Raw genomic sequence first — 14,092 nt, 5'->3', positions numbered from 1 at the left:
TTGTCAAGTCAGAATTGCAATGAAGAAGAAATTAAAGAGGGGGTTATATTCTGGGAATGCTTGCTGTCATTTAGCTTAGAATCATCGATCATTCTATCTGCTGTGTAAAAACTCAGAAACTGAAATGTACAAAATTATGTTATAATTTGCATTAGTTTTGTATGGGTGTGAACTTTTGTCTGTCAAATCAAAGGAAGTGCATAGACCTAGGGTGTCTGAGGAGACTATTTGGTCCTTAAGGGGAGAAAATAAAAGAATGTTGGCATAAACTGCATAATGAGGGGCTCTTAATTTGTACACCTCACCAGTATTATTATAATTACAAACTCAAGGAAAGTGGGATGAGTGGGTCATGTAGCATTAATGAGAGAGAGAGAAGAGAAATGCATGCAAAATTTGGTGGGAAAACCTGGAGGAAAAGGCCCCCTCTGATTACCTAATTGTAGACGGGAGAATAATATTAAGACATATCAAAAGTAATGCGACTGGGTTCATCTGTGTCATGACAGGGACCAGTGGCAGACGCTTATTAACACTGCACTGAACTTGTGTGACCCATAAAATGCTGGGAATTTTTTGAGCCACTGTTAGCTTGTCATGAAAAACCGTGATCTGTGTAGTTAGTAAGTAAGTAAGTAGGTATAGGCAAGGCATTAACCTGCTCAGTAAGAGGTGCAGATTTCTTATAGTGCCAGAGGATGTGAGAGGTTAGTTATAGCTTATTGACATTGTTAGCATTAATAACTAACGTAATTCCCTCGGATGCTTCAAAGTTGGACATTTAGTGGAATTTATAACTTGTTAGGAAACAGTTGTATAATTTGAGAATGCTCAGTCAATACAGTGACTGCACACAGGCAGCATTCTCAGAGTTCTGTTTGTGGAAATGACAAAAATCTTTGTCTATACCAAGATGTATTCTGAGGCCTGCCCAGGCTTCTATCAGATATATATCTAGGACTCTTCCCAGGGCAAAGCAGCTGAGGTAAGGAATGCAGGGACATTGCCTTTGCAGCCACTATGTACGTCTGTGACATGACTCCATGGTACAGGGACAAATTTGATTTAACTCTTTAGGAATCTGCACTGTTTAGTCTTAAACTGCATGAGACAGTTCTATTTAATGAGTCTAGAAACTGTAATAATACTCCTTATCAGTATTAAAGATGAAGTACAGTATATAGTCAGTTGATTGTCACTCTAAAGAGTGATATTAATAGCCATTTATATACACACATGCTTATTTATGGTGTATGTAATGACATACACCATAAGAGGAAGAAGACGTAAGAAGATGCTGGATGACCTTGGGGACAGAAGAGGATACTGTCATTTGAAGGCGAAAGCTCTAGATTGCATTAAATGGAGGAATTGTTTTGGAAGAGACTGTGGACCTGTCGTCTTGACAGATTACTGATGATGATGTAATGACACTGTCACTAACTAAAGTATCAAATGATAGGATTATTAGTGAGTTACAAATTTTGGAGGATCTGGAAGGATTGTGACCTAATTTGAAGTATTGTGATGGCATTTTCCTGTAGGGATCTAGGAAAAAGCCAGGAGATATGTCATCTCTAGTCTCTGGGCTAAGATTTCAACACAGGACATCCTGAATATGAAGCAGGAAGGCTACCCACTTGACTGCAATATTTGGTCTGAATTAACAGTTCATACCATTACCCTGATCCTGAGCCATTTCAGTCCATTGCACTTTCTTACTGCCTGTTTATGTATGCTCTATTTTTTAACATCATCCTTCTGTCTTGTACTTGATCTTGTGGGTGCCACCTGGAAGATTTCTGTATTACTTCTTTCGCGTGCCATTTGAGCTACTTCCCAAGCAGTCATAACTTAACGGCATGTGGATGGCTATGTATATCACAAAGCAGTAAGCAGTGTGTAATGTCCTATATTTGATATACAATTTATCCCTTTTTAATCTAGATATTTTCCTTTTCTTTAAGAATTTCTTGAGTTGCCATTGTCTATAAATGTATATGGTTACAATTCTTTGATTGAAGAAAGCAGTCATCTGGGATGTGGTGCCATGTAGATGTGGTATTAACCGACGTTTCAGAGGAACGTATCGCCTCCATCTTCAGGGTAGAAGGAAAAATAAGAAAATCGCAAGCAAAGAAACGGTGAGAGCAGATGCAAGCTTGCGGATTTTATTATTTTTCCAACTACCTTGAAGATGGAGGCGATACGTTCCTCCAAAACATCGGCTAACACCACATGTACACAGCGCCACATCCCAGAAGACTGCTTTCTTCATAGTCACCGCCATGATAACCTCAAATCTTACAATTCTTTGATTGTTTCTTATTGCTTCAAGCTTTTTGTCAAAGTGGTGGATGGTCATCATTTTTTGGTTTGCAGTATAATCATGTTTTCTCATCCACATAGATTAGACAATCAAATGATGTGATGATGAATTGGAATGGGTGCAGAGGGAATCATCATGTCCTACTTAAGGTATCATCACAGAATTTCACTGGGAAGCACTGAGTAAAATCATAAATAAACCTCAGTCAGGAAGAGATGGGATAGATCAGTCAGTAAAGTGGCTATGGATAGGATGGCTTGAATGGACGGAATTTCTCTCCATGCCACCGTGTTCAGATAATCTGTGAGACCCCCTCCCCCAACACTTTATACAGTAAACATGTGAGGGGTTCCTTGGGGCAAAGTGGCCTGAGCATGAAGTTGAACGTTTACATTCATCTAATGCTGAGGTCTAGAATATCTGGACCTTCACCTCAACTGTTATGTTTTCATAGCATGGTGATTTAAGAATTTATTTTGCTTTTGTAATTGATATTAATAATAGTTTAATTTCTACAATCTTAATGTTTCAGCTACATCAACAGTAGGTGGCCTTCAGAAATTAATGGAAGGCTTGGCAATAGCAGTGGAAAAGAAGTCAAAAGATATATCAAACATATTGGATTCCCTCGTGCCCCAGATACAGACCTCAGGAGGTGGTAAGTGCAGTTTGCTGTAAAATAAAATCCTTCTGCATTATACTTCACATTAACATTGTAACATGAGTGCTGGAAGCCAGAAGAAACAGCCGTTGCTAGGCAATGGCATGGTAAACACATAGCCATGGCAATAAATCAACACACTACAGTAGATGAACTGTTGGATGTGGTGTTTTCTGTGCAGTCCATGCCAAGGCTATATAGTGAAGACGAATGAGGCAAGTTAGTGGAGGTGGGGTCGAATACCTCCACCATAGACCTGTAGGTTGTATTAGACAACGAAAATGGAACTCAGTGCCTGGAGGTATAACTTGGCTACCCTGTTCCTGGGGGGATACAAATAAGGGGACCTGGCACTTCAGGTTGGGGGAGTCTCATATGTAAGTCAATAAAATGTGGTCATGAGTCCCGCAGGACTCAGGCTTCAGAATGATGTGCTCTGGCAAGTGCCAGTAACAATTGTAAATGACACCCATTCTCTCGTTGAAGAGGATGTTACATCAGGACTATGAATGCAAGTGTTCAGTTGGAAAAAAAATTTCTGGTCATGAATCTCAAGGGGCTTATCACCAAGACAGACTGATTGGTGGTAAACAAGCAGTATTAAAGTAAGTCTGACTCTGACTGAAGTTAGTTGTGAATCAGTTGTCTTCCAGCGAGGACATGAGCATGGAAGCAGAATAATCACTGTTGCTGGGAACTCTTACCAAGTAATGGCTGGTGAAGACATAGAAGACTTTATGTGTGCTGCAGTTAGCAGTGATCCTTAAAGTGTAATTTGTAATTTTGAGTTATGAATGTTCAGTAAATCCCATGATCATCCAAACCCTATGTTTAGTCAGTAACATGTGGCAATATATTTCAATTAATATGCATTTCATTGTTCCACAACTGAACCTGCATGTACATAATGTAAAAGATCATTGAAGATTGCCCGTTTTCAGGAATGTGATGCCCTGTAGTTTTGTAGATAAGTGGTAATGTTTCGGAGGAACTGGCTACCTCCAACTTTATCTTCTACTGTAAAGATGAAGGAAATACATTCCTGTAAAATGTTTGTACCTATCTACTAAACTACATGGCATCATATCCGAGAAGACAGTTACTGTCATCACTGTAGCTTTGCTAGCTTGCGAACATATTTCAGGTTTGTATCTGGACCAGATGTGGTAGGAATATTGACCAAGAGTTCCCCACATCAGTGGTCTGTTATCCATTTTTATTTTTTCATTCATGATATAGAGAAACAGCAGTATTCAGAGAAACAGTTTTTTTTGCCTTGTGGTCATATCATAAATATCTCTGTTTGTTCCCTCTCCCCAGTAACATTAATTGTTCATCCCTACTGTGCACTCAGTATGTCCATGATGAATGGTTTATTTGGCTTGAAAGGTCATCATTTCCTTCAAAGTTTACATTAAATTAGGTATATAATCAGCATATATTATTCATCCTTTCATCAGACTTTGGAAACTGCAGCTCCTTTGAGAAGCAGCTGGAAACATTGTTGCAGTGGGAATCTAAAGAAATTATAGCAAAAGCGGCAAAGGTGGTGGCAGAATTAGCAAAGTCAGAAAATGGACGTGAAGAATATGGAAATACAGCAATTCTCAAGACACTAGTTGAGCTTCTGAAGACTAAGGAGCAGGATTTGGACATACTAACTCAAATCTGCCGAGCTCTGGGAAATATATGTTATGATAATGGTAACCTTTTTGATATATTAATATTATTTAATTAATTGCTTACATTTCCTCATCACAATATATACACTTTCATATTGTATTTTGTTCTCTGAGTGTGTATTTTGGCTGTAATAGCCATCTTCTTGTACACTACTACACTGTTATCATTTTATGTACATTGTTTCAGTTATATATGGTAAAAGTAAAGATGTGTAGATCCATGTTTTCTTGACCTTGGCACTGGTTTGAGGTGAGTGGTCAGCTTCACGCCTGACCACTTTACCCCAATGGAAAGAGCCCCCGGTACCATAATAGGAGGTTGTGTGGACCCCATAGCCAGTCTAGACAACATGGAGAAATGAAAATTCTTGACCCTATTGGGACTCGAACTCTGACCCCTCGGTCATCTATCCCGTAGCCAGTCACTATACTGACTGCACTATCCCAGCTTTCCAGTTATATATGACTCATTATTTTCATGATTTTTACTTTTGTTCATTTGTTGAGGTAACTTCAAGTTGTGGTTCTGGCATTGCATGTTTACTAAATCGGTGTTCAAATATTCACAGTGTTCTGTTGATACATGTTCCTGTTTAAATTATTTCATAGTGTCATTAAGATATCCAGACCACTTCTGTGGTCTAGTGGTCAGAGTTCCTACCTACAGATCCAGAGGTCCTGGGTTCTCTTCCCAACACTTGCAGATTTTCCGAGAAGTAGTGGGTCTGGAACGGGGTCCACTGAGCCCTGTGAGGATAATTGAGGAGTTTCTTGAATGGAAAAGTAGCGGCTCTGGTCTAGGAAACCAAAATTAACAGCTGTGGGGATCCGTTGTGCTGACCACACGACACCCTCGGTCAGTATAGTTCGCTTGCGGACGACAGGCCACGGAGTTTGTTTTTGTATTAAGAAATCCTTTCTTAATTTTTACCATATATTCTCAGTGTATGCTAGTTATATTTTGTACCTCATTGTAGAGATTGTATAATTATATTTTTGTAAGATGTTAGGTTTCTTGTTGCATGAAATTTCATAATAGCACTATTTCCATCAGAAACCAGAGGTAGTACGAGCATATTCCTGCCAAATGTTGGTATCTGCATGCTAGACTACACAATGTCATACCCCAGACGATTGCAGCATATATGAATGTGGTTTGTGGAATTATATCGGCACACATTAGTTGCTTTTAGCAAAAGTGGCATGACATATGCTACTGCCACGGCTGCCACTAAAGTAAAAAAGTAAAGGTATCCCTGTAACAGGCCGTGGAGGCCCATAGGGTTGTGAGACGTTGAGATTCCCACATTATCTAGACAATTGGCTCACAGATGGCAGTAAGGTTGTCAGCCGTTCACACCGGCCACCCCTTGCCCCCAAGAATATTCCTGGTACCCATTTCTGTTGGAGGCTAATTGGACCCCATGGCCATAGTGTGGCTGGAAGGATTAGGTTAATTGAAAAAAATCCAATGACCTCATCAGAGCATGAACCCGTGACCTTCCGGCTTGTAGCATAGTGCCTCAATGAACTATGCTACTGTGTTAGGGGCTGCCACTAAAATGATTAAATATTGTGTCAATTTCTAGTATATTAAGTGAACTGGAGTGAAAGTGCTCAGTACAGGTGTTAATGATATTAATGTCTGAATTGAGGCCTTTTAAAGGTCACTATTGGGACAGTTATTTCACATTCACTAGAATTCAAGAGCTTGTTTACAGTTTTGCAGTGATCTGTAACCATATATTAGCTCCTGTGTGTCTTACCATCGTCACAGTATGTCTTCGGTCTGGATAAACAGATCTGAATACAATTTAGTATTAGAGAATTCCAGTTGTTATTCGTGAAGATGTGTGTACTACATTAAATTGTATATGTATTGAAATATGCCTCAGAAGAAACTGTAGCCATTGATGAAATGCACGTTTTTATGTTCTATGTATTTATTGGTATATCATCATCATCTTTTAGATTGTTACTGTCAAATACAGTACTAAAAATGAGGCAAGTTGGCTAATGACAGTCATCTTATACCAGAGGCTACTTACAGGTAATAACAGCCAAATAACAATAAAATTATATATTTGATTGATTGCATTTGTGTGCCATGTTTCCAGTTTACCAAAATTATTAGCACTGATGCTAAGGAAATGTTATGATCATATTGTTATGGTGCGTAATTTTAATATTATGGCAGGATAAAAGTCAGTGAGAAGCTAGGCACTTCTCGCTGTTTGTTTGGTAATTCCTGTGTTACATCATGGTGAATTTTTGGTAATGTTTGTTACTTGAATACATGTTTTCAGACAAAGGCAGGAAATTTGTTCTTGATGCCAATTGCTTGCCGGTCTTGTTGGGCATCTTGGAACGGTCAGTCAGTGAAACTGGTGAAGAAGGCAGAACACTTCGAAATGTCGCAGCTGGATTTCTATTAAATTTACTCATTGGACAGGAAGATGTTCAACAAAAGGTAATATAAAATCCAGAAATGTTAGGTACCATGGAATCATATTCTCATCATTCCATTAAGTGTAATTGATTTTGTATGTAAATGTGTAAGTTATGGTCAGGTTATTCTTAAAGGAGACTAACTGGGATATATGAGGGGGAGTCAATAAATAGGTCACTAATGGAAATAAAACAGCTGTAATAGGCATAATAGGTTTTCTGTGTGTATTACTAAGTAGCAACACAGTCCAGCTTCATGACAGTCTAGGTATCAGAGACACATGTGCATATTCAGTAGTCAAAATGGTGGCCGTGCTTGAGGAGTGTATTGCCGAAAAGCAGCCTTCTGTTGTGCTATATATAGGAATTATGTTAACCATCAACACAACAAATATACTTGCTTTTAATGTTTTAAAATTTGACATTTTATTCCAGTTACACAGTTACATGTTTTTGTCTTACAAGACTATCATCAGGCAGTTAAATACAGTTATGCCTGATGATAATCTTGTATGACCAAAACATGTAACAGGAATAAAAAGTCGCATTGTAAAACATTAAAAGCAAGTATATTTGTTGTGTTGATGGTTAATCTAATTCCTCTATATATCTGGAACACACAACAGGATGCTACCAGTGAAGATACTTCTGTTGTGCGTTTTTTCTAAGCAAAAGGACTAAATGAAAAGGATATTCACAAAGAAATGTGTCTTGCTTATGGTGGAAAGTGTTTGCTGTGTAAAGCAGTTCACAACTGTGTTGAGAAATTCTCTCAAGGACATTCAAAAGTTGCAGACGATGCCCATCCCGGTCATCCTGTTGAAGTTGTGACAGAAGCAACTGTGCAGCGGGTGGAAGAGTTCATTCGAGCTGACAGGAGGATAATGATAAACGGTGTAGCAACTGCACTAGGGTATTCTCATATTTAGCATGCAACATAATGCATGATTGAAGTTTCAGAAAGTGTGCCCTAGGGTGCCCAGAGAACTGAAAAATTGAGAAAAGGGAACCGATTGGGTCTGTCCTTGCAACATCTCTTATGGTTTGAAGATGAAGGAGAAGATATGCTTAACAGAATTGTTACTGAGGACAAATCACGGGTGCTTTACTACCAACCCAAATCAAAGCATGCTTCATTGCAGTGAAAACATCAAGTTTACTCTTAACTAAAAAGCTCGAAGTTTAAGGTTACGCCATCAGTTGGGAGCGTAATGCTTACCGTGTTTTGGGATTCTCGTGTAGTACTGTTAGCCCATTTTCTGAAGCACGGTGAAAATGTGAATTCTGCNCTGACAGGAGGATAATGATAAACGGTGTAGCAACTGCACTAGGGTATTCTCATATTTAGCATGCAACATAATGCATGATTGAAGTTTCAGAAAGTGTGCCCTAGGGTGCCCAGAGAACTGAAAAATTGAGAAAATGGAACTGATTGGGTCTGTCCTTGCAACATCTCTTATGGTTTGAAGATGAAGGAGAAGATATGCTTAACAGAATTGTTACTGAGGACAAATCACGGGTGCTTTACTACCAACCCAAATCAAAGCATGCTTCATTGCAGTGAAAACATCAAGTTTACTCTTAACTAAAAAGCTAGAAGTTGAAGGTTATGCCATCAGTTGGGAGCGTAATGCTTACCGTGTTTTGGGATTCTCATGTTAGCCCATTTTCTGAAGCACGGTGAAAATGTGAATTCTGTATCGTTCTGATGAAGCTTCAGGATGCAATTCATAGAAAACGTCCAGGCCAGCTGGAAAGAGGGGTACTGCTTCATCATGATAATTCCAGGCCCCATACAGCCCAAACAACCCAGGAAAGAGTTCAAGAGGCACAGTGGGAACTTCTTGAATATCTGCCTTACGGCCCGGACTAGGCCCCAAGTGACTTCCATCTACTTGGTCCACCGAAAGACCATCTTGATGGCCAGTGTTTCATTGATGACGAAGAGGTTGAAACGGTGGTGCAGAAGTGGCTGAGACAGCGGTCAAGAAACCCCTCTGCTGTGGGTTTCGACGCACTGATAAAGTGATTGGACAAATGTATCAATGTTGTTGAAAGATATGTCAAGAAATAAATGTCTTCTCCATGTTCGAATATCACATGTTTTACATTTCATATCCATTTGAGACCTATTTACTGACTCTCTCTCATATTTTCATATAGGCAATAGAGCTGGGTGTATCCAGATTGTTATGCAGCATCTTGGAACTTGATGGAACTGTCCCAGAAGGGGAAGAGGCATCTACACACATACTGTTGATTCTTGGATTGCTCACTGACTTAGGTAATGTGGTTATCTAAGCTAGTGTTTCTGAAATTCTTGTGTGTGTCACATGAAACTTTCATATGAAGTGTTGCAGCACTTGCATTCTTTGAGTCTCTCATGAATTTTTCTGGCATAGAAGGGACTTACATGTGAAGTGGTTATACAGTATGTTAGAAACTTAGTACCTGTGCTCAGTTATACTATAATCGTAGATAAAAATAACCACAAATATATTATTTACAGTTGATTTTCATTATAATTAATGTTTGTACTATCACTTTTTAGTGCCACCTTGTGATTCATTGTTGGATGAAAAATTGTGTCAAGTAACAGTGAAAGTATTAGGTGCATCTTCATCCCCTGAAGTTAGTGAGATGAGCTTGGAACTCTTGCATGGACAAGCTGAAAATGGTGAGTTTCTTTGTTGCCCTATACATAATATCAGTTGTAGCTTGAATAATAAAAAGAAAATACAGTTCTACACATGGATTTTAAATGATGTATCACATTTAAACACAGTAACACTACAAGATTATGTTATATTTTAGCATCCTGTTGCACTGATTCACATTCATGATGTGTATTTGTACCAACCGTCTTACAGTGCACACAATTTCACTTTTCTCTTCACTACATGTTTTGGCACTAATGTGCCATCTTCAGGTGTGGTTTTATTTACGTCAAACCATTGCACTGTATGCCATCATGTCTCCTTTATAAAATGATTAAAATNAAAATTATTAAAATGTATATATGTCATGTACAATAATAAAGTTTATATATTAAAACTTTTCAAGATTTATCATCTATACGTCGCACTTCAAATTCGCGAGTTACATAAATCCTCTCCTATGGGAGTACTCTTCCTATATTCTTGTGTATATAGGAAGAGTACAGGAAGGAAATGGTACAGAAATATATACAGCACAGATATCAAATGGAAAATCAAGCTGAAATGTATTCTTTATATAAGAATACACTAATTGTTACCTCTTCAAGTTTTTATTGAGTAATTCTTTACCTAACAAGTTTTACAATGCTGGAAGTTGTCTGTTATTAATTAAATTTTAGGAAGTTTTCTTTTTTTGTATTTTGAAACTTCAGCATGCAGTAAATTTTACTACACAATTAGGTAGCTTCTGATGTCCATTTTGTATGAACCAAGTTTCACAGAAACATGCATACAGCAAAACCCCCAATTTTAAGGTTTGTTGGGAAACAGTGGATTTGGACATTAAACCAAGGAAAGTACTGAATGGAGGATATTTAACATTGAGATTATTGACTCTAGATCATCCAAATTCATTGTTAAATAAAAGAAACTCTTAAATTGAGGAACATTATAAGGTGCTCCACTGTATTAGTGGATCAGTATTGGTGATCAGAATATTTATTTGGATATATTGATGCCACTACTGAGTGAAGTATAGCCTACATCCCACAAGCCTTAGTACTTTGTACTAGGTGGTTCAAATATGACCGGGACTGATTTTTTAAAAAAAACCATAAATGCCAAACACTTACTTGCACATGTCAGTCTTCAACATACTCCGCTCCGGAGTCAACACATTTTTTCCAACTTTCTGGAAGCATCCTGACACCCCCCCCCCCAAAAAAGACTTGTGGTTGGCGGCATATCCACTCCCGAACAGTCTGGATGACGGCAGCATCGTCCACAAACCACATGCCTTGCAAGTCTGATTTGAGCCTTCCGAACAGGTGGAAATCACTTGGGGCCAAATCGGGACTGTACGGCGGATGTGTCAGAAGGTTCCATTTCAATTTCCAAAGAGTTTCCATTGTTGTTTTGGCCGTATGGGGGCGTGCATTGTCTTGAAGGAAGGCTACCTGCTTTCCACCTGTCTTCTGCTTGGATCGGATCTTACTCCAAATTCCTTGATAGTGATGCGCCTATTCTCACGACTAAGCACATCTGCACAATCAATGTTCGGCTCTGTGATGGATGTTCACGGCCAACAATCATGCGGTTCATTCTCCATGTGCTCTCTGCCCTCTCTGAAGCACTTACACCACTCAAACACACGGGTCCGTGAGAGACACTCTTCCCCATACTGTTGTTGGAGTCTGTGGTGGATTTCAGTGGACTGGACATTTTCTCCAATGAGGAATTTGATCACAATGTGTTGTTCCATGCTCTGCAGTACCATCTGTTCTCTCATCACTCTAGCAACTTCCAGACAGGACTGAACAGGTTCTAACCCTAACAGGAGGGAGGGTGGAGGTTGTGGCTTCACTCTCTCAAGGTCGCACAGCTGCTGCGCAGTGCGGCTTGTTTACAAAAAAATCAGTTCCGGTCATATTTGAACCACCTTGTATCTTGACAATAGCTGGGTTATTGGGCACAGTATTTTGTGATTTTACGTAAGTCGTAGTAGTCTGTGAGCAGTCCAATTTTAATTGGAATGAAGAATTTAGCTGTCACCGTGCAATTGTTGATTTAGCTTGGAATGACTCATCTCTCGTAATGCATGTCCACATTTCTACTCACATCCACACACACACACACACACACACACACACACATATATATATATATATATATATTGTCGCGTGTTTGCTAAGCAACGTGACAAGAAATTATGTGGGTTTCATATTTGAACGAATATTTATTGAACAGTTATTTTTACACTTCCAAGTACAACTATCATACACTTATAACATCATCAGACGTTTCTTACAGCACTGTAATAGTTACTACTTGCACCGCTAATCTTGGTAAAGTCTTCTGTTCCCTTTGTCGGTTGTGAGCTTGCTTCTGCTCTAGTCAGAGCTGGACTTTCAAAACTTGCATGTGAACTCAATAGAGAATACCATGTCAAAGGGTTAACCTCAGCCGCTGCTATGCAAAAGCTGCTTTGTGTAGTGGTGGAAACTCCACTGTTAGGGTGCTAGCCACTGTATAGCGATGGATGTGTTCTGATTGTAGCATTGTAGTGGAAACATCGCCATTGCCTAGGAAATCAACCATGATCTCCTCAATCCTTCTGGCTTTCTGGCGGCACTCCACAATATATATAACTTTGAATTTTTCTACAGTAGTCAAAATTTGAGCTTTTCTTTTATTACAGAGAAAGTTAAAAACCACTTAGCACATGCAGGCTTATGTGAGTTGTTGGTTCAGTTGTTAGAGAAACATAAGCCTCTTGTAAATGATGATGAAACCAGAAACCTCATGAAGATGGCCTGTGATCTGATTGTCCTCGTTCTTACAGGTGGTAAGTAATTTCATTGTGTGATTATTTTATTTTATTTCTAGTGTGCTGTGGTGAGGTGGTTTTTCAGTATTTGAAAGAATTTGCATTTATCTCTTTTAAAGGTAAAATGGTCAAACGGGTCAAGCTCTGATATTTTTAGTTTCTGTTGGTATTAATTCAGTTCTTGGGTGATTACACAGTGTGGATGAGGGCATTGTTGCTGACATTTCGGAGGTTCATGCCGCCTCCATCTTCAGGGTTGAAGTATGGAGTTTGTGTCCCATGTGGGCCAACAAGGACAGTGGACTGGGAAAGCTGTGCAAGGAAGGAACTGGCCCTTTTAAAGGCCATGGAATGCTCCAAAAGACCATCAGAAGCTGGTACTCTCAGGCAGTCACCCATCCTGCTTAGCGTTGCTTAACCATCTGCGCTATGTGTCAGGCAGCATGAAGAGTGGCAGGAGAGTCGTCATTGTTCAAGGGTATGTTTTGGTGGGGAACAGTAAGGAAGAAAGGTGTATCTGCATTTGAGAAAGGAGGTGATGGTTGAGTTTGGCATAATCAGGGGACAAAATCCCCTTGTGCAGTTGCTGTAGCTGTTCCTTGATCTGGCACAGGATTTGTGGGAGGAGTATTGTCGTGGCATTCTCTCTGCTGCTTAACCATGTGAATGATCTTCCAGGCAGGGCTTAACAGGTAGCCACTTTCCCTGTTAAAGTTTTGACATAGCTTAATTTCTATGGCTTCTCAGATGACTCTTCTGGCATAGTACAGTTTGGCTAATACCCTTGTGCTTTCAAAGTATATCCACTGCTCTGGTTGATTGAATGCCCTGCCACTGCCAGTTGTTGTGGATGGTACAGCCAGAGGTCTGGTGCTCCTTTGTGTGTTCCCTCATGTTGCCAGTTGCACCAATGTAGATGGCCCCATATTCGCATGAGATCTTGTAGACTCCAGAGCTTCTAGTCCCCAGCTGTCCTTGACTGGCCTGAAAGCAGTGTATGTCTTGGACAGTGGTAGTGTTCCCCCATGATTTTTTTCAAATCAGAGACCCTTATGTACACATCCTATACATTTCAACCCTGAAGAAGATGGCAACATATACGAGGGGGTACCCAAAAGAAACCGAACTTATTTTTTTTTAAACATATTTATTCAACTTTTAAGCACAAACCTTCAATCCCCTTCAGAGTACTCTCCACTTACACTAATACACTTGTCTAGTCTTTTATTCCATTTTTCAGAACATTGTCTAAATTCATCTTTTGAGATGCTTGACAGCGCCTCCGTCGTTTTTTCCTTTCATGTCTCTTTTCATTCGAGGAAACAAAAAAAAGTCGCACGGGGCAAGGTCGGGTGAGTATGGAGGGTGAGGAACAGGGGTCATACCATTTTTGGTCAAGAATTGTCATACAGACAGGGCTGTGTGAGCAGGGGCATTGTCATGATGGAAAAGCCAGTCACCCAACTGCCACAAATCTGGCCGCTGAGC

The 14,092-nt window shown here is 39.5% G+C and overlaps 1 protein-coding gene across 2 annotated transcripts in view; it reads left to right on the top strand.

Annotated features, from left to right (window-relative positions):
• Positions 1-14,092, top strand: part of LOC111869304 (rap1 GTPase-GDP dissociation stimulator 1) — a 34,102-nt gene that overhangs the window by 1,096 nt on the left and 18,914 nt on the right. For both annotated transcript variants that reach the window (XM_023860710.2, XM_023860709.2), the window contains exons 2-7: positions 2,862-2,987; positions 4,451-4,693; positions 6,979-7,142; positions 9,284-9,404; positions 9,672-9,797; positions 12,476-12,622. In XM_023860710.2, coding sequence (XP_023716478.1) covers positions 2,894-2,987; positions 4,451-4,693; positions 6,979-7,142; positions 9,284-9,404; positions 9,672-9,797; positions 12,476-12,622 — 895 coding nt within the window. In that variant the 5' untranslated portion in view covers positions 2,862-2,893. The remainder of the gene's footprint in view (positions 1-2,861; positions 2,988-4,450; positions 4,694-6,978; positions 7,143-9,283; positions 9,405-9,671; positions 9,798-12,475; positions 12,623-14,092) is intronic.

The sequence above is a fragment of the Cryptotermes secundus genome, unplaced genomic scaffold (assembly GCF_002891405.2).
Source record: "Cryptotermes secundus unplaced genomic scaffold, Csec_1.0 scaffold274, whole genome shotgun sequence".
Lineage (NCBI taxonomy): Eukaryota > Metazoa > Arthropoda > Insecta > Blattodea > Kalotermitidae > Cryptotermes > Cryptotermes secundus.
The sequence above is the reverse complement of the archived record's forward strand: the minus strand, read 5'-3'. Positions and strand labels throughout refer to the sequence as shown.